At 45.0% G+C, this 26,503-nt stretch overlaps 1 protein-coding gene across 1 annotated transcript in view; it reads right to left on the bottom strand.

Moving 5' to 3' along the window:
• Positions 1–870: 870 nt before the first annotated feature.
• Positions 871–26,503, bottom strand: part of XPO4 (exportin 4) — a 1,090,854-nt gene continuing 1,065,221 nt past the window's right edge. The window contains exon 23 of the mRNA XM_069640448.1: positions 871–9,146. Within this exon, the coding sequence (XP_069496549.1) occupies positions 8,949–9,146 (198 nt within the window). The 3' untranslated portion in view covers positions 871–8,948. The remainder of the gene's footprint in view (positions 9,147–26,503) is intronic.

The following is a 26,503-nucleotide window of genomic DNA, read 5'->3' as shown; positions in this document are numbered from 1 at the left end:
TTGATCACCTGGCCGGCGCAGGGTCTGCTTCCACTTGCAGAATATGGAAATAGGGCTTGATCAGGGCTTGATATGTGCTACATTAAACAAAGGACCATCTTTTGACTCAAACCGGTGCTGATGCCACAAAGAAACTGGGGGGAGGGGGTTTACTCCTACATACTTTAGGGGGTGGTGAGGCAGAAGGTGTTCCAACATGCATTGATCATATCACTGGAAACAAGCTACCTCAGGACAACTACTCGCCCTCCTTGAAGTTCTCCCACAGAATTTGGAAATGCCAAAGATAGTTGCAGACTGTGGCGTTACAGGGCTCTCATGGCAAAGTAATGACCTGCAATACTGGCAGTCACCCACCAAACCATCTTGTGAAGGCTGGATTCTGGGCCTTGTGAATATTACCTTCAACGAAGAGGGGTGTGTATGCTATCAAACAAAATTATTACCTGGACACAATGTGGAGTGCCTTTAATGAATTGTACCTATGAGTTTGAGGACGGTTTTTATTTTGTGTGCCTTTTGTTTCCTGCAAGCGCAGCTGGATTATTTTAATGGAATGTAATTCTGTCCAGCTTGTGCTTCCTGAATTCTTTAGTTGGGCATGCGTGTTCTCCTTGTAGTGGGGCGCAACAACGACCCTTCTTACTGGAAATGTTTTGTGGCCGTCACATGGTTTAATACATAAATATAACCTTGAAGCCGTTCATCAAACATTGCTTTTCAACAGCGAATCAAGAATAAAGCACTCTATTAAATATACATTCCATCACTAACATTTTTTTTTCATTGCAACCATCAGCAGTTTAAGGATATAGTAAAATGAGATATGGTCTTCAGCATTTGGATAACAAAAAGACAGCACACACAAAATATATAACAACATTCTTTAGTGAAAAACAGTCCCCACATCTTTTCTGGATCTTTTTATGAAAAAAATACATAATCAGTTCTAGGAATTTCTCAATAATACTTTACATACACAGCTTGAAACAAAAGGCTGGTTTTCAGCTTGAACCGGTTACTGATCGTTTTATTGCTGAAAAGTTAAGATGAAATGATGAAAGGGTATCCCTAGAGGTACAACGGCAGTGCAGAAATTAAATGCATTTTAATCCTTGGTATTTTACTAAGAAAAAGCAGTCTCACATTTCTGTACAATTTGAAATGTATAGCTAAAAATGCCACATTGTGGCACTGGCACTAGTGCCTACATTTGTGCTTCCATTGTTATGAGAGCTCAATAGAATTTTTGGTCAATCGCAAAGTAAACAATTACGAAACGTCCACAACGCTAACATATGGTTTAAATCAAGAAGAACGTTCTGGGTGGTGATGGATTTCACAATGTTAGCCTAAGGCAAGGTTTCTTTTTGAAGTACTCTACCTTAGCAAACACTGTGTGCATAAACATAAATAGCACTAGCTATTTAGTGGCAAGTTTGGAAGGCGACTGAGATGATGACTCAGTTTTGGTGATCATTGAAAAAACACATACACCTGGTTTTCCATATACAACACGTGTTTCACCAGGGGATCCGTCAGAATAAACAGACTGGCAACTCCTTACATGTTACTTCGTCTTTGGGTGTGAGGGCCCATCTGATTGAAATAGAAATCCTGCTACGGCTTCTCATTCATTCTGAGTGGAGCGTTTGTGAACTGAGCTCCATGAGTTGTTGCAAAGTCTTGTGAGAGGGTAATTTAATTCAACGTTGAACATCGTGATTAAGATGGTTTGCATGTGGCATACGGAAACAGCAAATCACAAATCAGCAAGGGCAATTTTAACCAATGTTCTCTTAAAGAGTCAAGAGTGTTCATAATAAGGTTGGGTATGTCCAGTTGCAGTAGGGTTGGGCCATTGACTCACAAAGCCCCTGCCCAACCTAAACTACAAGTTGACCCAACTGAGGCTGGTCTGTTCATTTTTCAACACCACTGAACTGTGTTTGGGTTTAGCTGTGGCTGTTAAACAAAAAGCTGCCTTGGTAATTCTGGTAGCATACATCTGATTGCCATTCATCATCTACCATATAAATCTGTAATTGTTATGAAGGCTGAGAAGCAGTTTCCAAATGCTGTTGAAATCAAAGCAGTGCAATGCAAGAATCCTAAATGAATGCCTAATCTTCACCGCAGTGCAAATTGGGCAGGTCAAATATGAAGTCACTACAGAGTTCATTGCGTTTGGAAGATGGGGAGCACCCTATAAACCTCTATACATCTAGGTTTGCTAATGGGAAAGAGACTGGTGCAGAAGACATCATTTGTAATATACTACCGTTCAGACAGTGCTATTAAACCTCATATAAACCAGATTAGGCTGACAGATTGGACAGGATGGCATAGTGCATTAATTAGGTACCCAGAGAGTAATGTTCATGGAAGGCAGGAAGACTTATGTGACAACATTGTATATTTCTTAGTAGGGAACATGTTGCCTACAGGCCCAAGAGGTTTAATTGTTTCTACTAGTAAATTCAAAAACCCTTCTGGAGGGCTGGCATGAATCACAATTAAGCATGAAATCCTTGAAACTATCCACAGCAAATTGGATGCCCGGGCATTCTTGTGCTCATCTGAGAATCTTATTAAAAAAGGAAGGACACTACCACCTTATTTTTGTAAAATGATGCATACCTCAGAAGTGAAGTGGCGAGAGGTTGGAGGTCACAGATTCCAAATCTGAGATAACTAAAAAGGCAGCTTTCTGGGTAAGAAGATTCAATCCTGAATTCTGGGCTTAAGTGCTTTGCATGTAACTGTGGCTAGCTCTAAATCAACATCCTATTCTGTGCAGGATTCTGTTTGGGGGATTGCAGGGGCAGTAGAGGGCAGACGAGATGGTGGCTGGGAACATGCATCGATCTGTCAAAACTGTGCTTTATTGCCTCTGTAAGCAATAAAGGAAATGCACCAAGTGTTCTTGTATGTTCCTTCAACAGAGCGAAACAGAGGCCAGGTTCTGCAGCATAGCATGCGAAAGGCATAACATCAACTGCACATGTAAATTGGGCAGTTGAACCTCTTAATACCCTGTGGCAAAACCCCAACTATTAGCTGTACTGAGCACTCTGGTAGACTGCCAGCTTAACATGTGTTTTTTTATGTCAATGTGAGAGAGTGGCCAGGTCTAATAAACCAGGAATTGAAGTTAATCAATAGCTATAGAGAGGTGAGATTTGAGTTCCAGTTGGCCAGTTTTGTGGTGCAGCCAGCAGCGACTGTCTTAGCTTCAATGCAGCACTAACAGCACAAAGGACAATACGGTAGAAGGTGGGCCAATGCAAAATCAAATGCTCATTTCTAAACAAAAAGGAATCTTTGAAGTTGTGTCGACCACCAAGTCTTGAAAAATTGTGAAAAAAAGTATTTAGTTGTCATACGTGGCAACCCTTTCAGAGAGATTTCAATCTGAAATTCACTAGAGTAAGCCAATGAGGAGTAATGTCCAAATGTCACCGATTGGAGTACTGGTTTTGTATCAGTCATCCTGAGCCTGGCATGTGGGCCAACACACATGATTTGCACGACTGTCATTATGATGGGGAAATAGACTAGCATGGATCTTAAGAACCCTCTCCGGAGGAGAGGCATCCATATCCCTGGATGGTATCCAACACAGTTCATTGTGGAATCTGTAAAATCTGACTAGAAGTTTAACAGCCAACTGCAGGCTTATCAACCCCACAATCCAGAGACCAGCCCTAAATAGATACCAGTCTTGCATAGGCACACACAGGTGCCATGGAGAAGGGACAAACCACTACTAGGCTCGAGAAACATTTGTGGACACGGTCACATTTCAATTCAGACCTAAAGCCAGGGTCTAGTAAACGATGCAGAAACCTCACAACAAACCACAGATGCACTGTATATTCTCTGAATAGTTCCAATATTCCTCCATCTGTGCAGAGGTTTTCTTTAATTAGCTGAGAGTGAAGAACTCTATGACACTGAAAAGGTTTAAAACATATTTAAGACATTATGCCTGTCTAAGGCACAAAATAAAAAGTAATAACTTTGACTTTGGAGTTCCTCTGGCACCGGTTGTACAGCACCAAGTGGTGTTAACTTTAAACATTTGCCAGCAAGAGTCTGAAGTCTTTGCAGTAATACTGGCTGGATGTGAGCAGTTTCAGTAATACTGCATTTTCTTTTAACAGAGCTATCTAGGAGCGCTGAATAATGTGTGCACCGATAGTGAGAAAGTAGGCACTCCCAGGAAAAGCATGGTTCTTTCACCGAAAGCAGCTAGAACCTGCAATCCATTTACCATGTCATGCTGACATTTTAAAGTTCTGGCATGCACATGATAAATCCTCAACTTTAAAAAGAATCTGCGTTTTATGTGTAGTAGTGGATTTTTAAAAAAATTTGCTTGGTAGGGGGGCAGACCTTTGAATGATTGAACAGACAAACAAGCCAGCATTGAGTAAGTAGTGAACAGTGCTGTGAGATAGGAGCTTACACTGCTAAAGCGCAGACTGAAATCAAGAAAACAGGTTTCGAATATAAAGCAAATGCCTTTTTCTCCATCTGGATTCACATTTAATTTTATTTATTGTGCATTTGTAAGCAAGTGCAGTCATTCAAATAAATGCACCTACTAAACATAAGACATGGCTGTGGCTCAATTAACAAGAACATCCATTAATATGCAATCACCTCTATGTCTCCTTCAGGCACAAAGAAATGTTTCACTTTATAAAGGGCTTGATGTGAAAGTTATAAACGTCGCAATGCACCTGTGATCTGCCAGCCAATGTGATCCTGCTGAAGGTAGCAATGAAGGCACAGTGGGCATAAGTCAACTGTTGAATGTTTAAACTATAGAACCTTAAAGTTTGAGTATGTTGTTCAATGAAATGTACAGCCCTTCTTCAGAATTGAGAGGCGGGGATTTGAAATTATATGGATCAGGCGTACTACAAACTTCTCCAAGTTTGTGGGTTCCTTGGGTGACATTTAACATCGGACTTGCTGTGAATCAGGTATCAGAGGGTGCTTGAATCTGGCGATTTCTAAGTGGTGGCTTATAAAGAATTGAGGACCACTAGTTTAGGAACCCTCTGGTACTAAGTGGTTATGGTCTAAAGAAAAGTCCTCAGATTACAGATATTTAGGATTTTCCAAACATGTGGCTTTGGTTACCAAGAGATTTCTGAAAGGAATGTAGGTCTGGGAAAATAGGTCTCTTAAAAAAACGGGTGATTATTAGTCTTAACTGGAATCAAGAGTTTTTCTGCAAATCAGCGGTCTAACACAGGATTCACACCTCTACCTTTGCATTGTAACTGCTGCAGACAACGTGGTAAGGAACTGCCCATGACCACCTCAGATGGCTGCTACAGAGATAGCAACACCAGTTCTCCAAAGGCAAGAAGCCTTTACTGTAAACCAAACTTAGTTTTTTGTTAGGTTAAAGATGCATGCATAATTAAGGAAGTTGTGACGAACTATGACACTTAGACTTTTTTACTTGGCACACACTGGTTGGCATACAATGCCAAAGAGGGGAGTGCAAATGTCCTAAGTGGAAAGGGATAACAGAACAGAGCAAAGTCAGCAATGGGTGCATATGTTTTTGAACCAACTGCGATTTTCTTTCTAAAAGCTTTGAGAAGCAGCTTCTGGTTCGGTCTACAAGCAACAACACTTTTAGGACTGCCACGTTCTACTAATTTCTCATACAGTACTGGACCTGCATTTACAGCAGTTCTCTCCCCTCTGATTCAGTGATCTATCTTGTAAGTCCATTATAGAGTAGGTAACATGCACGAAATCTTTGGCTAAAAACAGTCTGCTACACTCCCCTGTACCAATACTGCGAAAGAGAAAGTAAATGCACTATGCAAAGCAAAAAAAGATAAAAAGTAAGAAGCAGACAACTACAGCCCTTTGATTGCAATCAAAATGACCAAATACATTTAAATGTATAAACGAACAAGAACTTTGAAAAAAGGTAATTATGGTGAATTGTTACACTAATCAATACACTAACATGCATTTATAAAAATTTGGTTTGGGGATCTTGTAAACAACTTGGCTTTGTTTGTGTATGCCACTATGAAATTTAAAAACAATTAGGAGACCGTCTTAAATAATTACATCCTTATTCAAAATTAAAACACGTGTGAAAAGTATCATTCTTTATAACAAATCTGCCTAGCCATTGACCATTATTTATTACACTGTATATAATACATTGTTTACAATTAGAGTCAATTCCACTCGTATGCACATGTGCTGTATTGCACAATTTATGTCTTTTTGCGTACAGTTTCAACATTCAATATTTTAGGATCACCTGACCATTTGGCTTCACTTGTAGCGATACAAAAATGTTTCTACTATGTACAAATTGGGAGCAATTGAGGAACACAATTAAACTTCTGTAAAATAGCTTGCAGTTGGCAAATAAATAATTGCTGGTTGTTCTTTATGTATGCTTTTTTTATGCTCACTCGCACACATCACTGTATGTACTGGCCATGATAAACGTCAAAGAAACATTTTTTAAAAAATGACTAAAGAGTACAGTACAACCTAATGCAGTACAAATACAAACTACAGCAACGTAACTTTTTCCAAGATGTATGTTGGTAGATCTCGTTAGGTCCCATACCTATACAACCAGCTAAAAACAAAACATGTGTTGCTCCGTGCATTTATCACTTAAACATCATGCTTGCAACAAACACAGTGGGGTTTCAAACTCTGCCCTAATGTCCAGGCAGTGCAAGGCTGTGCAAGTCACATGTGTATACCGTCTCCTGTAATAGCAGATATGTCTTCACATTGTGACCCCTGTGGTCCTGAACATTCGGGTAGAATTGAATTCAATGATAGTTTTGTGGCAGGAGTAGCTGACCAGCAACACCCATCTCTTTCAAGCCACCCTGAATTCCAGCACGTCAGCCATCACTGTATGCAGCTTTCAGTGTACAAAGGCAATTTTCTAAGATTCAAGGTGGGTGTTCCCAAGAGGAACACAGTATATAATCAATCTTTCTAAAAAGAACAAAAAAGACATTTCACTATCATCCCCCTAGAATAAAAGTCTTGGTAATGTAGTTAGTATCATACCATACAAATTAAGCAGTTGAAAAGTTAATTGATAAACTACTCAACAATTGCTTGATAGGGAAAGTCCCTAAAACAGAAAAAAGGTAGAGCAGGTCATTTTAGACGAGATAATAAACTGTAGTGGATGGGTCAACGTTTTTAGCCAATTGAACCTGCATAGGAGACACCTTACTGTACTCAACAGCTCTTCATACTGGGAATGGCAAGTTCTGTGCGATCTTCATTCAAAGCGGAACTCTTGGTAGGACACCAACTTGACCAGTGTCATAGCTGGGTCTTGCACTATCGATCCCTTAGTCAAAGGATTCCATGGTCTACATTTAAGGAGCTGGAAAAACCTAAATCCACAGGGTCTTGGCAACTTCATTTACAAGCACCTCAGCAGTATTTGCCTCAAAATGTATCCAAATGGAAGTAGTTTGGAACAGCAAATTCACCCAATGGTAACTTGCTTGTTTCACTGCTGCAGCATCAGGCCATTCAGTACATGATAACTCGGTTGATGTAGAAAGTGTTATAAATATAATTTAGGTATTTTATTGTCATTACCTGAGCGCAGTGTGCCAACATCCATTTAATGGGCTTTAGCTGAAACTTGAAAGTCTTTCAAACAAGGCTCTACTTCAGCCAAGAATTACTGCAACAGTGGGCCAAACTCACGAAATGCAGTGAAAGTGACGGCACTTGAGGGAATTTAAAATTAAACGTTATATGCATGAACTGAGAACATGTACACAGGACCGAACCGCAGATTCTGCAGTTTGGAATTCCAGGGCGATACTATTGGGCTTGAGATGAACTGCTGAAGATGGCACAGAGTTGCAATTTTTCTGCTACACACGGCACTGAAATGGTGAATATACTGTACATTTTATACAAATTTAAAAATTACATTGAAAACAAACAGCGCAGGCTAGCACAATGATCTCTAATGCCCAAACTTAAAAATAGTGCGTGTATTACACAAATAACTCCCCATGAAACCTTATTGCTCAAGCAAACAGTCCAACAGAGATATGTGCTGAATTTGTAAGTGTTCAGAAAAACAAAGTAAAACCATACCGGAAACTGAAATGAGCCACACTCCCAGATAACAAATATGACAACAAAAAGGCGCTGCAGAGACACCCCAGTTCGAGGCCAACAATGAATATCCCCATGTGAAGCTTCAAAAATTGCCTTGGATTGCTTACCAAAACTATATATCTTTCTTCTTTTTAATTAAGGCAAAGAAACGGCGACGATTCCTAAAGCTCATTTTAGGAAACCAAAATATACACCTTTTTTCCTTTGAACTTTAGGCAGAACAAAAAGTAGTAACCTGCTTTACACAATACATGCAACACATGGCAGATGTAAAAAATAGCCTACAGAAGTTAAAAAATACCATTTGGTGTGTTCACTTGACTGGACTTGTAGCCTTCAGGCAGGAAAAATATAGCTTAGATTGCTCCATCATTTACAGTTTTTAAGTGTCTACCGCACATTCAGTCTAACCAGTTCTCCAGTAACCAAAAACAACTCTTGAAGACAATCTAGCCATATGTGTATAGTTTCAGCCAATAGGAAAAAGGCACTGAATAGTTTTACTGTGCCCCATCTATTTGCACATGTATGGAATTTCTCTCTTAAAAAGTCTGTATACCATTCATTCCGTACAACACACAATTGTGAGATTGTGGTTAACAAAGTTGTAGAGGCTGATTTCAAGTTGACAGTCTATTCCACCTTGTGTTAGCGTATTGAAGAACACTCAATATCCAAGAGGTCCCCCAACCCAGGAACAGAATTCAGTCAGCTTTCAGCATCTTTCAGTGCACTTTGTAGAAAGGGTCTCATCTAGGAATATAGTCCGTGGTTTATTTTACACAGAGGAGGCCGCCCACGTTTGCCATAAATTCTTCTAAACTCTTTAGGAAGGCCATCTTCTGCTTACGGTCCAGCGTGGGAGGAGTGCTGCTTGCTGTGAGCTTGTGAAAGGCATCTGCTAAACGCTGGTAAATTAGCGGATCTTGCTGACTTGATAACAACGTTTCAACCAATTCTGAATATTCGGCCTGTGGAGGAAACAAATCAGAGGTTACTGCGCGGAAGCATGCAAGATCAGAGTGACATCTCACATAAACAATGGTTGTGGTAGGAGACAAACATTTAAACAAACAATATGCCACTCAGCCTTCAATCATTGCTACTGTTAAGAGCTCCCAAATGCCTCTCCCACTGAACCCCGTCTCACTTGAACTTGGCATAGTTGCAAAATTGTACCGACCAACTTACCTTTAATGGAAGACAAATCGTACAAGTTCTGTTGCCATACTATCAGATCCATGCAAATTTACTATGAGATTATGGGAATTGAGGGGGAATTCACAGTACTGCAAGAACGTGACTGGTCTGTTTAATCCTGGATTAGACATCATTTACAGATGAATGGCTCAAAGACTGACCTTATACTGTTCGGGAGAAAAAAATAGGAGTACTTCAGGTCATCTCACCCCTCCGGCTTTGTATAAAACATTTAAAAAAAGGGCTCTACATGCCCTTATGACCTTGTCATCGCAGGTGAATGTGGTGGCAAGAAATCGTTTTTTCCCTACTTTGAAACCCAAGAAGGGTTGTTCACCTGCTCTCTTCTAAAAGGTGAACATTTGTTTGCTTTTTAAGCAGCCAAAATCTGGAACACCCTGCCATCAGAGGTACAGTCAACTATCCCATTGCTATCCATTAGGCCTCAACATTCCCACAGACAGGTAGTTGTATAGTACACAGAGCCCCTTTAGGCTATTGGTGTGTTAAAAAAAAAAGAAGTCCCAAATCATTAATGAATTTTAGTATTGTACATTGAAACACACAAATCAATATATTTCTGATTGAATACCCTCAGTAATGAGTTTGTCTAACAGAGTATTTGACATTTGCAAGCGATTTAAGTGCTTACACATACCGCAAGTCACTTTTCCAGCAGGGAGATTTTATTTCCTTCCACTGTAGCTGGACGTAGATGCAGCCTGGTAAATTGGAACAGGTCTATGAACTGTAGCCACTATTGAAGTACAAGGTGAAGCCTGGAGAGATGTATAACGAAAAACTGACGGGTGAACAAAATGGACAGTCCATACCTAACCAGCATTTGCCACCTGTTTTCAGAACATTTTACACCTAATTGATTAAGACCGTCCAATCTCCACCAGCACCCACAAAGATGTTTAACAGCCTTTGTGCACCAGAAGGTCGCTGGTGGCCATTAAGTGCCACTTCAATCTCACGTTTCCCCACTTTATTCACAGAGTTGGGAGAGATTTAAGAAGGTAGTGTTCAGGTGCATTCACTTCTACATAAAGAGTACATAAATCCATCTACATCATGTCACCCGTGAGGCTAAGGTTAGCTGCAATCGGACACCTACTTTGTTCAGCAGCTGATTGCATACTAACCCATTAAAGCCCCCAAACCAGAACATAAATAACATGAATGTGCAGTTAGCAAATGTATGGCGATTCTAATGGCAACTATGCTTTATAGGCAAGAAAAGCACTTATCTGACAATTTTTAAATTAGGGTAGAAGTGCAAAGGTGGCGAATCATGCAGTTTGTATTCTGCTCCTCCGCCATTTTTCGTTCCAGTTGTGTGCTGGGCCTGCCGCGAAGTGGCCACGGTAAGAGGAGAATGGTGGCTGCAGTTTCACTCGCCCGGTGAGGAGTGGTAAGCAGTGTGCCGGCATGAAAGTAGTTAGCACGGCTCCGACACCTCAGCATCTACCCTGATGACGTTAGTAAGAGGTTTTCAAACAGATTTCATCTACATCTATCTACGCTTGGAGTCTATCGCCATCCGGCGCAGTAGGTGATGAAATGGCTCCCTGCAATGCTAGTTCTACTCAGCCCTTCCCTCCATCAATCCTTCAGGCTCCTCCTGCTCCCGGTTGACCCTCTTTGTTAAGAGCCCACCAGCATGAAGACAGCATGGCTAAGTCTTCCTGCATGACAATAGCTACAGGAAGAAGTAGCTTAATTTAACTTACCACATCCAACCACATAGGCAGAAAAACAGGAACTGGTAGGTGTCAGTTGGTGATGCATGGGTGGGGTGGGGGGTAACTGGGAGCACGGAGGGGTGCCCGTGTGTACTGAGCCTCATTCTAAAAGCCTTGAAGTGACAATCTTTTGGAGAAGCTTTTAAACCGACAGTTTGCAGTGTATGCTACACCAACTATTTGGGAAGAAGGGAGAGCAGGACACTGGAGTACTCACCACCCTGCTGCTGCAGTCTCTCAAGGGCCTGTTGGAACACACTGCTCCTTGGCTTTGGCCAATCCTATCCTCTTCGATGACAGTAATGCCCTCTCCTGCCAGCTGCTCTTGAGGGGTTCTCATGTGCTGCTGGGAACACATTTGAGCAGTCTTTGCTCTGACTTGGGTGTCTGCCTGAACCGGTTCTAACCGTTAATGGGAGCTTCGATCCTGCAGTCTGAACCTCCTACAGCAAAGCATGCAATGAGCATGCAATGAGCATTGTCACCCCCACAGATTGTCTCGTGGGGGTCTGTGGTGGTCGCAAGTCAGAGTCACAGGGTAATGTATTTCGCTTTATGCACACCTATTTCGTCCGACTTGCATTGGGTGTGAAGCCCTTAAGTTACAAGGAGCTACCTTACCGAGCCAAATGTGGTGGAGTCTGCATCAGGAATCCTTTTTGGTCATGTAGACTGTGTTGTAAACTAAAGGGGTCGGTAACAATTTTGAATTACCAAACTGTGGGATATATATATATATATATATATGATGGTGATTTACCAGTAGTGTGTTCATTTGTGCAGATAAATAGAACATTTTTGTACTTACCCGTGTGTACCTGTTTCATACGTTAACTCTACTTCAACACTAAGCCTACCTCCTCTTGAGTCTAAGCCACATTGCTCAGCCACCCTATCATTGAGAGCTTGGTCATAGATTTAAGTGTGAAACTGGTTGCACCTTTAGGTTGGCTTCCCAGAATCCCTCACCAGAGCAGTCTCTGAAGAACCCTCTCAACAGTGCCTTGGGTCCAGGTTGTGCCTCTGTAAGCCTAGGTCCCTGAGCTTGCTACCCTCACCCATTCACTGAAAAGGGCCTCCTCCATTCCCCATGAGACAAACGATTTTGCCCAGTAGGACTCTGACACTTTTTCTCCTGAAAACAACGTCATGACCTAAATGCATGCCTTGGAAGAGGGCTTTCTGTTAGTCCAAATTTTAGATTTCTTTTCTTTTTACTAATACTTCTGAACTGGGTTTTCATCCACCTGTTCCCTTATACTGGTCTTCATCAGAGCCTGTGCATTGCCTCCTGGAGCTCACAAGTACACATACCGCTTTCTGAGCTTGTGTGCTGACCCCATCCCACGAACCCACGTGTTGACCCCGTTTGAGACTGTGCACTGCTCTCTTTGGACCCTCAACATGCCACCCCCGCCCCACTGCTTCGCTATACACGTGTCCTAGCTGTGCCAAATATGCTATGTTAATGTTCTTTCCCCCATTTCTTGTAAACCGTACAATTCTTTTTCTGATCTTTCCTCTCACCCAAAAGGCCTTTTAGCAAAATTGTGGTCAATGAAATCATTTCACATTCACTTGGAGGGTCCAACAGATGACTGCTTTGAACTGTTTCCCGAAAAAAATATAATTTCAATATATATCAAATAAACTTTCAGACAAGACCATTCATATCATGTCTGAGGTGAAAAGCATAAAAGAACGACGTGTTGTCAGTCATAAGCTGCCACTTGTCTTTGTTCAAAAATCAATCTTCCATTTTTGGCAAAATATAATAATTGACTGCTGTAGCCGTATGCATTTCCATGCTATTCAGTGGGAACTGAAGCACCCCTCAAAATGCACTTTATAAAGGCAAAGGCTAATTAGAGATGCATTATCAAATACCTTGATCTATTAGCCTATGTCAAAACTTAAAAGCTGAGGGCCAGATTCTAATATTAGCACATTAAACTGCATCACCTTTGTGACAATGTGTAATTTTAATGAAGTCCCCAGAACGTTGTTGTGTCGTGATATTGACATTGAAACCCACATCTTCATGGTGATACTGAAGCTGATGCTGTGTGCTTATATTTAAGATGCCAGGAGTGTGATGAGATCCATTCCGGGGATAGTGTGCGTTAATACGGATATCTTCACATTGAAGTTGTGTGAAGATACTGATGGCCCTCTGGGCAGGGTGTATGGTGGTGTTGTAGAAGTCTGCATAAGAATGATGTGTGAAGATATTGACGTCCCTTAGGGGCTAGTGTGTGGTGATAATATCACAGGACTGATGATACTGAAGTTCCCACAGGTGTTTGGGATGATACGGAATTCCATAAATTATTATTTTATTCAAAGTCCATCTGACAAGGCATGCAATGATAGTGTCATTTTCATTGAGTTTGTGTTATAATATTAAGATTAAAAAGGGGTTATTTGGAACCTCCAACATGGGTCCTGGGATTAAATTACATACAGCGCATGGTTGATGGCACCAAAGGTATGGTTTTTGACAGTGCTCAAGGCCTCTAACATTGGCGTATGATGCTATTTAAAACCCTGCATGATGATATGTAATTGCATGAAAGTCTCTATAGGGATGGTGTGAAAGGATATGTGATGTTGAAGTTTCTATAAGGATGGATTGTGGTGGCATTTAAAGCCTCACAAGTATGCTGTATGAACAAACTGAGGTCCCTATGAAATGGAGCAACATTGAAACACCCTTAAGGATGGTGTCCTATGAAAATCAATCTCTTTCTCTCTCTGCTACTTTCTCTCCTACACCTTTGACTGACACAGCCCTCTCTAACCTTCCTCACTCTATCTGCAACACTCTTGACGTCCTTGCCCCCGTCATGAGGACCCGTCTGAAGCCTACATCAAAGTACAACTCTTGGTACGATTCAGTCATTGCCTCCCGTAAAACGCAAGTGTGGGCAGCCGAAAGGAAGTGGAGGGCATCAGGTGCACCCTCTGACAAACTTGCCTGCTCCAAAGGCAGTACAGACGCTCTGTCCCCTCTAAGAAGAGATCTTACATCCAAGCCCACTTCTCTGCGGCATCTAACAACTCAGCCAAACTTCTCAAAATCTGCAAGGTGCTGGTTAATCTTGTTGCAGTCTCTACCTCTCCTGTTTCCTCCCAGGCCCTCTGCAAGACCCGGGGCTCTCATTTCACCACTAAAACTCAGGACATTCCGTCAACTCTCTTCCTCAACCTCCTCCACCTCCTCTACCACCCCTGGCCCGTCTTCGGCCGTTTCTCTTCCTCCTTTCCCCTGTTCACCCCTGAAAGTTTCTAGACAAGTCCAATCTATGAAAGTCTTGTCAAAGCAGGTTCTCCCCTGCTCATCCAGAACCATCAAGGACCACTGACCCTTGCTCCAGCCTTGGCCGATCTCTGCAATCACTCCTTTGCCACTGGAATCTTCCCCTCGCCCTTAAGAACTCCCCTGTGCACCCCCTTATTAAGAAGCCCTCTGACAAACCTTCCTCCCCAGCTAACTATCGCCCGATCTCCATCACTCCTTTCCTGGGGAAACGTCTGGAAAAGCTGGCCATCGCCCAGCGTAATCTGCATACTGAATCTGTTAGTTGCCTTCACGACCACCAGTCTGGTTTCAGAGCTGCCAGAAGCACGGAAACTGCTCTTCTGAATACCCGTGAAGACTTGCTCTCTAATCTTGACTTTAAGCTTCCTTCTGCCCTCATTCTCCTCGATCTATCCTCTGCTTTTGACACTGTCGACCATGCCATCCTGCTCAATTGTCTCCATGACAACCTGGGTATCACTGGTCAGGCCCCAGCCTGGTTGACCTCCTTTCTCACTGACCGACCCTCCCAGGTCCAGCTGGGGTCTTTCCTCTCTTCTATCGCTCTTTCTACTTGTGGTTGGTCCCCAGGGGTCTAACTTTTCTCCTTGGCTTTTCAACCACTACCTGGCATCTCTTGCCCACCGCATCACTCCATTCTGCTCTAACTTTCAGACCTATGCGGATGACACCCAGCTCTCCTTCAGGCTCCCCTCAGCCACCTCGGCTCCTTCTCTCATACCAGACTGTCTGGCCGCATTTCAGGAATGGTGTGCTGCCAATGATCTCTGCCTTAATGCCAGCAAGACAGATATCCTCCTCATCAGGACATCTCCTCCCGCCTTTCCTCCATCTCTCAACACTCACCCTGGGCCCTCTTCCTACTCCCTCCTGTGAGGCTAAGAACCTTGGTGTCATCTTCGACTCCACCCTCTCCTTCTCTCCTCACATTTCTGACATCTCTAAGAAGTCACACTATCAGCTGAACCTCCTCAGATGTATTCTGCCTTTTTTCACTTTCCCCTAGAAGCTCACTGTCTCCAGAGCCCTGGTCCTCTCTAGGCTTGATTATTGCAACAGCCTCTTTCTAAATCTTCCTGTCTCTACTCTTTGACCTTTACAACGTATCCAGAACAGGACTGCAAGACTTGTCCTTTGCCTCAAGCCCAGGGATTGTATCTCTCCAGCTCGAAAATCTATCCACTGGCTCCCTGTGGCTGCAAGGATCAAGTTGAAGATCTATTGCATCGTCCACAAGGCTTTCTGGGGCATGGGACCACACTAACTCCAACTTTCTCTTCCTAAATATCTTCCTTCTCGAGATCTTCGCTCATTCACCTCTAACTCTCTGAGGGTCAGATGCTTCTCCAACCAGAGTGAGGGGCAGATCTCTTTCCTCTGCTGGGGCCTCCCCCTGGAACAACCTCCCTGCCTCTCTAAAACTTGAGCAGAACCACCCCGGTTCCGGAAGCAACTCAAGACCTTCCTTTTCGCTTCCGCTTTCTCTCTTCCTCACCCCTGCTGATGTCCCTGACTGCCCCAAGCACTTGTCACCTGGCCACCCTCTGAACTCAGGCCCAGGCTCCTGCATGTCCAGTTGCCCTTGCACTGCCACGGGCTCCCCCAGCACTCAAGGGTCTGTATCTGTAACCCTACAGTTCATTCTCTCTGAACTTATGAGCCACTCTCCGGCAGCACTTATTAAATCACTTGCACTTCTCCCTTGCCCCGTGGCCCCCCACCCCTTTCCCCGCACTTGCGCAATCGGAATGACATAAGGCCTAGTAAAATCAGTGTTTTGTCCTCCTTCTGTTTACCTCCCTGTCGCGCCTAGAAACACTTGTGTACAGGCGTGTTATAATTACTTATAATATCGTATCATAATGCTGAAGTCTGTGAAAATATGTGGTGGGATAGTGTTGAAAATCCTGCAGTTTATGTGTGAGGATACTGAAGCCCCTACAGGAACGGTGTGTGATACTAGTGAAGTAAACCGAGGACTACTGTTAAAAATGCAACAGGAAATTGTGTGTGATCATTATGTCGTGTTCACAGGGATGCTGTGCAATGATACTGATGTCTATGCAGGCATGGTGTGTAATTATTTTGCCCCGATTAGACTAAGTTCTAATATTTATTTTCCACTCAAATGTTGTGTAATCATACATGTGATAACATTCCCATAGGGAGCGTCTGTGCTGATATTGAAGTATCCACAGGAAATATTTGTGATGATATTGAATTCCATCAAGGAAGGTGACAAGATATTACCCATCTATGCTGGTGAACATTTATACTCCCATTGTCGAAGGTATTTCATGGGACGAAATTAGGGTTAGGACACATGGTCCATGATGATTAATAATGAATTTCCCACAAAGTAAAGGGATATGTAATGATATTGGAGAACCCACAGGAATTATGTCAGCTGATGTGCAGTCCCTGAAGAGATGATGCAATATGATGCTCTCATCTCTAAAATGGTGCGTGATAATATTGAAGTCCCCACAGGGATGGTGTGGCAATATATAGAAATCCCCAAAAGGAAGTTGTGTGACGAACATCTGTGAAAATATGGTGTGTGATAATGCTGTAATACGTGTGATGATACTGAAGTCCTTACTTGAATGTTGAGTAATAGTGAACTACCCATAGGAGTGTGTGATGATGTTGAAAATACTACAGGGATGGAGTTTGATTTGTAATCCGCAAAGAGATGGTTTGTAATGCTGAAATACCCAGAAATAATATTTCATGTTATTGAAGTTAACACATAGATTGCATGTGATGATGTTGAATTGAACATGGAAATGCTGTGCAATGATATTGAAGCCCCCAATTTGTGTGATATGATATTGTCATTTCACTAGAGATTTTGTGTGTGTGTGTGAGTACAGATATCCATGAAGGATGCGATTATATGTCCCCCAGGATGTGAGATTGTACTGGAGTCCCCACAGGCTGTGTGCAGGATTATATTAACAGTGGCATAGGCTTAATGTTTATTACTGTTTAACATCCCAAAGGATATTTCAGTTCACGTTGAAGTTCTAAGATGATACTGAAATCCCTAAAGAGGTAGCATGAGATGATATTTCATTTCTCTTATGGATTTTCTGTGATTATATTGAATCAGCAGCATGTGGAACGGTCGGTAGAGATGGTCTTCCACATGCTGACTCGCAGACCTACCTTCCAGAAACAGAATTACCTGCATCATTTTTTTAAATGAAAATCCAAAAATCTCAGGCTATCCCGTCCTCACCAGTTGGCATCCTGTCATAAAAGCATGAGATACCCAGGGCCTGGACTATGGTTTTGAAATCCTCCAACGAGAGGAAGGTTTTTTATTGTCTAGAGGAGTGCTTGTTGATACTAGGCAATTTAGGGCTTTTCTATTTTATAAACTTCTGTTTATTGGCAGGTGGTTAGGACAGGTACAGCACAGTTAGCATGTAAGCGAGAAAAAACAGCATGACAGTATCAATATACATTGCCTCACAAATAATGTCAACTTCACATTTTAGAGGGGTAAACATAGTGGATTAGTACGCATGCGGCAAGTGTCAAGATGAGTCCGGTGGCACCGGTGAGGGGGCGGAGGTCCACTCGACCCCATCCTTGCTGTTCAGGTAACTACAGAATTCAGTCCACACATTTGCAGGGCGGGATGGAACGGGCAAGGTACCGATGTACTCCTCCTCGCATGTTTGTACCCATGTGAGGGCCTTCAACCACATGTTGAGGGTGGGGGGGGAGTGCAGCGCTTCCAGCATTGTAATATGCATCTTTTGGCAACAATAGCACAAACATTCAAGAATTTTGACCGTTTCCTTACATTTTCTCCCGTTCAAATGCCAAACAGGAAGGCCAATGGGTCCATCTCTACCGGGGAGTCAATTATCTCAGAGAGCACCTCTGTCACCTCCACCCAAAACTTGCGCAGCACAGGACAGGACCAAAACATGTGAACATGATCTGCTTCATTTGATACGCATTTCAGGCATTTATGTGTCGAAGTAAGCGTGAATTTTGCAACTCTGTACGGCGTGTAGTAGAGCCTGTTTTGTATTGAATACAGCGGAACCTGCACTGAGTGATACTTTACGCGTGTGTGCACACATTTTGCCCCACATTTCGTCAGTGATCTCCGTTTCGAGCTTGCTGGCCCATGCCTCCCGTGGTGCCGGGGAGGTATTCTCTAGTTTGCCCATCTGCATTTTATACAGAGAGGATATTATGCCCCTACAGCCTGTGGAGTTCGCTATGTACTGGAGTTCAGGTGAGTCAGGAGGCTCCTCTGGGAAGGAGGGCCACATTGTCCGTACCGCTGCTCTCAATCTGTAGTACTACAACAGGTCAAGCGCGGAGCTGGAGTGCCCGGGGCGCAATGTTCGGGAGGTAATGAATGAGCCATCAGGATACAAGTCAGTCAGGGCACGATATCCCAGGCTCTCCCAACGTTGAGAGAGGTGTTGGTCATGTGTGGGGGTGAGGCCGGGAAATTGCCATAAGGGGAGCCACTTATAGTATGGGCGCTGTACAGGACTGGGGGAAAGGATATTGTTCCATGCCCTAATCGTGGAAGCTACCGGGTCCCATGGGGCATCCGGGCGAAAGCCATGGTGTAATAGGAGGGTCATGAAGTGGGTACCGTCCCCCGCCATTTTTTCCAATTTAACATGTGGGGGCGGGTTGGGGTGTGTGTACCAATGGGTAGCATGTTGGGCCTGTGCAGCGTTCCAGTAGAAAGTTAAATCGGGGGCAGTAAAGCCCCCCTTCTCATAGGGCAGGGTCATATGTTGCCACTTCTTGTGGACCGCCCTGGAATGCCAGAGAAATTGAGCAAACGCCGCGTGTTGCCTCTTGAAATACTGCTTGCCTGGCCACACTGGCACATTTACAAATATATAGAGTAGCATAGGTACCGCGATCATTTTTATTAGGGAGAGTCTACCCGCGAGGGATAGAGTGAGATTACGCCACTTGAGCATCTTGGATTCAATGAGCTGCGGCGTAGCTTCATAATTGTCTGCCAGCAGGGAAACTTTAGCCCGTGACACCTGAACCCCGAGATAATTGATCCCGGCCGGGGACCAGCGTAGGGGGAACTTGCAGGACGGTTGCTGAGTTGTTTTAGTGAGGGGGAAAATTTCGGATTTTGAGTAGTTTATGGTGAAGCCCGAATAGGTGCCTATTTTTGTCATATCTCGAATGATAGGGTCCAAGTATGTGGAGGGTTGTCTGACAGAGGAGTACGTCATCCGCGTACAGCGAGATGATTTCCGGTGTGCCCTGCAACCGGACGCCCTTATGAGTATGTCGATTTCTGACATGATCGGCCATGGGTTCAATGGCAAGCGCGAAAAGGATGGGGGAGAATGGGCAGCCTTGTCGGGTACCCCTGTGTAATTCGAAGGGGGAAGAGGGGACGGAGTTAACTAGCACCCTTGCCGAAGGTCCCGTGTACAACAGTTTTATGTAAGAAATCATGTTTGGCCCAATTCCCATTTTCTCCAAGACCGCCCACAAGTATTGCCACGAGACCATGTCGAACGCCTTTTGGGCATCTAGTGTGACTGTCACCGCGTCCGCGTTTGGGTCAATTCTAGACAGTACGTTGAATAGGCGCCGGACGTTAAGTGCCGTAGAGCGGCCAGGGACAAATCCGCTCTGGTCGGCATGGACTAAGTGAGGCATGAATGGGAGGAACCTATTGGCTATTACTTTGGCAAAGATCTTCATGTCAGTATTAATTAGGGACAGGGGCCTGTAGGAACCACATTCGTCTGGAGGTTTCCCTGGTTTGGGGAGGACTGTGATTAATGCTTCTCTTAAAGAGGGGGGGGGGGGGGGGGTATGTGAGCGGAGTGATTCAGTCCAGACCCCATGCAGTATCGGCGCTAATATGGCAACATGCTCTTGGTAAAACTCAGATGCGAGTCCGTCGGGTCCCGGGGCTTTGCCTTTAGGGAGATCCGAGATCACCTGGACTATCTCGTCTAATGAAAACGGGGCATCAAGTAGTTCCCTGGTGTTTTGAGAGATCAAGGTCATAGGGATGGACTCTAGCAGATCGTCAAGGTCCCGGGCCGTGTGCTCTGGTTGGGGGCCGTATAGGGTGGCATAAAAATTGGCAAAAGTGTCAAGGATAGCATGGTCTGACCAGTGTCTCGACCCATTATCATTGATAATACTATCTATATGAGTCCTACCTCCCTCAGAACGGACCAGCCTGGCCAGGGTTCTGCCCGACCTGTCCCCCTCGCCATATTTTCGGGCGGCCGCAGGGCGGGTATAGTATCTCACTTCACTAAGGACATGTGCTTCAAATAGTTCCAGTTCTGTCCTAATTTTCGCTAGGGTGGCAGGTTCTGGCTTGGAGGCATACTCCTGTTCTAAAGTTTTAAGTTTGGATTCGGAGAGGTTTAAAGGCCTGTTTCATGGATTTGAGGACCCCTGCTTCTTTAGAGATGCACATTCCTCTGATGTAAACTTTGAATGCCTCCCAGCGGGTCCCCTCGGACGTGTCGGAGACCTTGTTGTTTTCGTAGAACAGGTTTATGTCAGCCAGCATCTCCGCCCTAAAGACGATATCTGATAGGGTGTCGGGTTTGAAACGCCAGGCGGGGCGAGCCCCTGAGGCAAAACCCAGCTGGATCTGGAGACGCACGGGGGAGTGGTCAGAGAGTGTGCGCGCCAGAATCTTAACATCGGAAACCCTGCCCACCCGGCTACCTGACAGGAGGAATAGATCTATTCTCGAGGAACTATTGTGTACTGTGGAGTAAAAGGTGTAGTCCCTCACCTGGGGGTGGAGTGTTCGCCAAGCATCATGTAGATTCAAGGAGCTCATGTGAATTAGCAGCCGCTTGGCCGCTGGGGTTATAGGTCTCCGGGCCGTGGTTGTCCTGTCTAGGGCCATAACAAGTATGAGATTCATGTCGCCGCCCCATATGATGGGGACATCAACATATTTCATGAGAATGGAAGACACCGTATCCATGAAGTCGGGAGAATCAATATTGGGGGCATACGAATTCAGAAGCAGTCATTCTTCGCCGGCTAAGGTGCAGTGTATGATCACAAATCTGCCTTCAGGATCAATGTGGGATGTGTGAAGTGTGAATCCGATTGATTTGTGGATGAGGGTGAGGACTCCCCTGGACTGAGTGGAGTACCGAGTATAATACCTGTTGGGGCCCCAGGACTGTGCGAGGTTTGATGCCAGTAGTTTCTTAGCGTGTGTCTCCTGCAACAGGAGAATCTTGACCCCATGCCTCTGTGCAATTTAGGGCTTTTCTGTTTGTATGTTGCTGGAAGGAGATTGCTGTCAATAATGAACCCAAGCTATTTGGTATAGAGGGGCAACTGAGGTGTGAAGCCATCAAGGTGCATGCCATTCAGCCACCCTTGTATGGCCTCCTATTTAGATGGATCGGACACATTTAGTTTTGGTGGGACTGAGTTTCAGGTAGGTGCTTCTTATTCATGCTTGGACGTTGAGCTAATCCTGAGGCATGAAATCTCTTGAGTACAACTCACGTTGATGCGCGAGTATCATGGGCTTTGTAGTGAAGATATTAAGGTTGTTGAGAAGTGATCTGAATGGTTCCATACAGAGACTGTCAATCACTAGGACAAAGTATTGATCTCTATGGCAACCTGTAAGTGACTGGGTGAAAGTCGGAATGGAAGTCACCAATCTGAACTGCTATGTATATGTCCAGGAGAAAGGAGACCAACCAGTAAGGACTGTACTTTTGAAGCAAGTTCTACCTGCAGTAGGCTTGCATGTGTGCAATTGTTAACCATCTCCAACGTGGCAAAGAGGACAAGGGGGACTAAGAGGCATGATTTGAGAATCCTCTCTGACCTCAATGGGGCAGGTTCCATGCAGCAACTAGGTCTATATCCAGATTGGTAGTCATTTAGCAGGCCATATTGTTTAATTCAATCAGAGTTGGTTGGCAACTGCCTTCTCAATAATTTTACCAATGACAGCAGTTAGCAAGGTCATCTGAGTCTAGAATGGGGTTTCTGAGGAGTGGGCATATTAATACGGTTTAGAAAACTGGCACGATCGAGTGAGGCACCGACTATTTTGAGGAGGGGGTAAGTGCAGATGCAGAGAACTATTTAATGATGGCTGTGGTAAGGATGGTCCTTGTATGAGGCATTTTCTTTTGACACCACTTCATTAATTTTAAACACAAGCCGTCTCCACAGTAAGGGTTGAAAAGAAAAACAAAAGTACTGCAAACATCTTATTTCTCCATCTCCCTGGTTTCCTCCCTTTTTGCCACCGAGTCTTATGTTCTTAGATATTCTATCAAATTAACACGAGTAGCAAGACACTGCCTGTCCCACCAAAGTATATCTCAAATGAGATTTCAGACTGTATAGCCGGGTATCTTCCCCCTAGGTTCACTTAGCTCCCCCATAATTATCACTTATTCTGTAAAGTAACATTTCAAATAGTTCACTCTCTATTAAGGGATGTAACAAAACGGTCTCTTTTCTCCTTCCTCAATCGTTCTCCGCAGTAATTCTCATATGCCAAAAATGTTCAGTCCCCTAAGTTGATGTGGACATTTAACACTGACAAATTCTTCTGATAAAAGGTAATTGGTACTTCCCATTTACGATTAAAAGCTTCACGTCCATCATTTATGTCAGCAGTCATCTTCTCCATTGCCAACAGCGTCCATTGTTTGGATTACCATAAATGAAAATGCAGAGTTTCTCTCTTTCGCCACTAAGGCCACTACCACCTTTGCAGCTATGAGTTGCCCTCCCTCTGCCAGAGAATAACAGATAGATTGTCTTTTCAGGGATCCCTAGTAATACTGTTCCTGGGTTGAGAATGTGTGCCCTGTTGTCTGTGCAATGTATGTAAGGACCTCCTCCCAAAATAGCCTAATTTTAGGGCAACCCCACTATATGTGCAGAAATGACCCCTCCTCCCTGCAATCCTGTCTGGGGTTCACCCCATTCGAGGAATAGAGGATCCACTGGATCCTGGCAAAGTTCCCACTCGTGGCAAGAAAGCAGCCTTGCGGAGCGAGTCTGTGATGGTGTTCTTAATGACCGCCAGGTGGAAAGGGACAAGAAACATGTCCTGATGAATGGCCCAGTGCCACAGATCCTGGGCCTCTTTGGAAAGGGCCGGAGAGCGGGTCCCGCCCTGCTTCCGGATGTAGGACATGATGGCGATGTTGTCCCTGAAGATCCGCACAACCTTGCCCCTCAGACGGCAGGAAGGACTTGAAGGCCCAGAAGACGGCCCAAAGCTCCAGGACGTTGATGTGGAGGGCCTTTTCTTTTGGCAGCCTGAGGCCTCTGGCATGCAGCTGCCCGGTGGGGGCTCCACAACCTTTCAGGGAAGCATCCCGGGTGACTGTCTCCTGGTAAGGAGGAACTTGGAATGGGGCCCCTTGTATGAGATGTGGGCGAATGCCCCACCACTGTATTGCCCGTCAAAACTCCTTGTTGAGGGCGATCTTGTCCGTCCAGGCCTCACAAGACTTGCAGTCCCCTTGCATCCAGGAACTCCTGGCAAGGCCTCATCTGTAGTCTGCAAAGGAGGACGAGATTTATGTAGGATGACATCGTGCCCAGCAGCGACTTCATGGCCCGCACTGTGGCCGTCTGCGCCGACGACAGACGGTGGACCTTCCCCAGGATGGCCAACACCCTCTCTTCTAAGGGGATGCCAGACAAGTTACTGTGGTGTCAGGCAGCCAGAAATAGAGTGTTCTGCGATGGCTCCAAGAAGGACTTCGGATAGTTTATGTAAAATACCAGCTCTGTCAGCAGATGCACTGTCCTCGTCGTGTGCTGGCTCGCCTTGCGTAGGACAGGATTAGACAAGCCACTCGTCCAGATACAGGTAGACATGGATGCCTTCGAGACTAAGATACGCTGCTACTAGAGCCAATCACTTTGTAAAGACCCTGCGGGCCGATTTCAGGCCGAAGGGGAGTGCCTTGAACTGGTAGGGTCATCCCTGAACTAGGAACTTGCGGTGCTTCCGGTGGATGGGGATGTGGAAGTAGGCATCCACCAGATCCAGCAACGCCAGGAAATGGCCTTCCACTAGTTGGCCGAGCACAGGCTGCAAAATGACCATCCTGAATCTCTGGGACTTAAAGTACTTTTTGAGGAGTCTCAGGTGCAGCATTGGCCTCCAGACTTCTTTCGGCCCAGAAAGTATCTCGAGTACACCCCGGAGCCCATCAGGTGCTGGGGGACGGACTGTACCGCTTCCTTCTTTAAAATGACGTGGACCTCCTGCAGCAGCTGTGCCACGTGTTGTTCTTGTCGAGCCACCAGGGGAATATGAGGACACCTGTGTTGGAACTCCAAGGTGTGCCCCTGTTCGAGAGCACCCATATGTCTGTGGTGATGGTCTTCCACATGCTGACTAACCTCACCAGCCTGCCCTCCCACTGGGGTGCACAAGTGGGGGCCTGAGTCCACAGCGCGTTCAGGCCTGTTTTAGGGTCAGGACCATGCCTTGTGGGTGACGCCAACACTGTCCCCCGCTGACGTATGCCTGTGAGCAACCTCTGGACGATACCTGTGTCGATGAGCGGGCAGGCTGCCAGTACGAGGAGCTATATCGATAGTCTTGCCAAAAATGTTTTCACCATCAAACGGCACATCCAGCACCTTAGGCTGAACGTCTGGACGGAAGTTTGTGGCCTTCAACCATCCTTGCTGCCAAAGAGACACCCATTGATCAATTGGTAGAATCCAGTGTTAGCGATATACAGCGCCACAGTAATGGCGTGGTCAGAGGCTACCTCCCCTTCCTGGAACAGCACCAGGGCCTCGACTTTTTTGTCCTCGAGCAAGAAGTTCAAAATAGGGCCCAACTTGTGCCATTATTCCCGGTCATAGTGGGATAGAATGGCCAGGGCATTTGCGGCCTTAATGGTAGAGGCCCAAGTATAGATTATCTTCCTGCCCATTGCCTCCAGCTTCTTCCCCTATTGGTCCTGGGGCACCATGGACGCAGACGACAGGTTCGCCGAGCGCTTCCGGGCTGTGGCCGATACCACTGAGTTGGGAGAAGGATGGAACCTGAACCATTTGGGGGGCTGAGTCCGGCACCCTGCACTTATTTTTGATTCCATCCTGTTTCAGCTTGGCTGCATTTTTCATCAACGGCAAGCCTTTCTCCCAAACATCATCTAGCAAAGGGACGGACATGATTGTCTTCCACCTGGACTTGTGCCGCTGGTAAAGGAAACCCTCCTTTTTAGTCTCCTCGGGCACAAGGTGAAAGGTCAGAAGCCCTGGGCATCATGGAATGAAAAGAGACAATCTTGTCCAGAGGAGAGGACCTGTGGGGCTCATCCACGCCCAATGGTTCCCCGTCAGCTGGGACATAGTCATCCTCCTCATCAGTGCCTGTCGCATTAGTAGTTGTATCCGTGCCTGTGTCAGTGTGCGGTGCCGTAGCCCCAGGTGGGGTCAGGAGGTGACATGGTGGTGGAGGAGGGGTTGGCTGTCGCAGCAGGCCAGCCGCGTCCTTAGACTTCCTCTTTTGACGAGATGGTTTCATGGCCGGATGACCTGGGGGGATTCTGTGGTGCAGGCCCGGTTTCGGCTGTAGTCTCTGCTGGATATCCGACAACAGTGTGCAGAGTTGTAAGAATATCCAGCAATAAATTCCTTTTGTTGGGGTGTGAAAGGAACCAGAGGTTTAGGATGCGGGCTGACGCGCGCCCTTGTGCGCACCAGAGACTAAGGCTCATCGCCCCGAAGGCCCGCCTTCCTTCGTGGTCTAAATAGTAGTCCTCTGGTAGATCATCCTCATTGGAGCTTGTATAAATCTGCAGTGACTTCTCTGGAGAAGCATGAATATTAGCACCCTCCTTAGGTCTAGCCGGAGTAGCCTTACTCTTTACTCTCCATCCGTCCCAATGGCACCCATTTTGCATTGACCTATTTTCAAACTGGCAGAACTAAACCGGATGGTAAGGCTACCTGAAACCAGCCTTTGTTTGGATTTATTTTTCAACCACCATTTTTCTTTCAGAAGACCTAAACATCACATTTGTTTTAAGAG

Source organism: Ambystoma mexicanum, chromosome 7q (assembly GCF_040938575.1).
Source record: "Ambystoma mexicanum isolate Mex_15411 chromosome 7q, UKY_AmexF1_1, whole genome shotgun sequence".
Classification (NCBI taxonomy): Eukaryota; Metazoa; Chordata; class Amphibia; order Caudata; family Ambystomatidae; genus Ambystoma; species Ambystoma mexicanum.
Note: the sequence above shows the minus strand (reverse complement) of the source record. Positions and strands in the feature narration are given on the sequence as shown.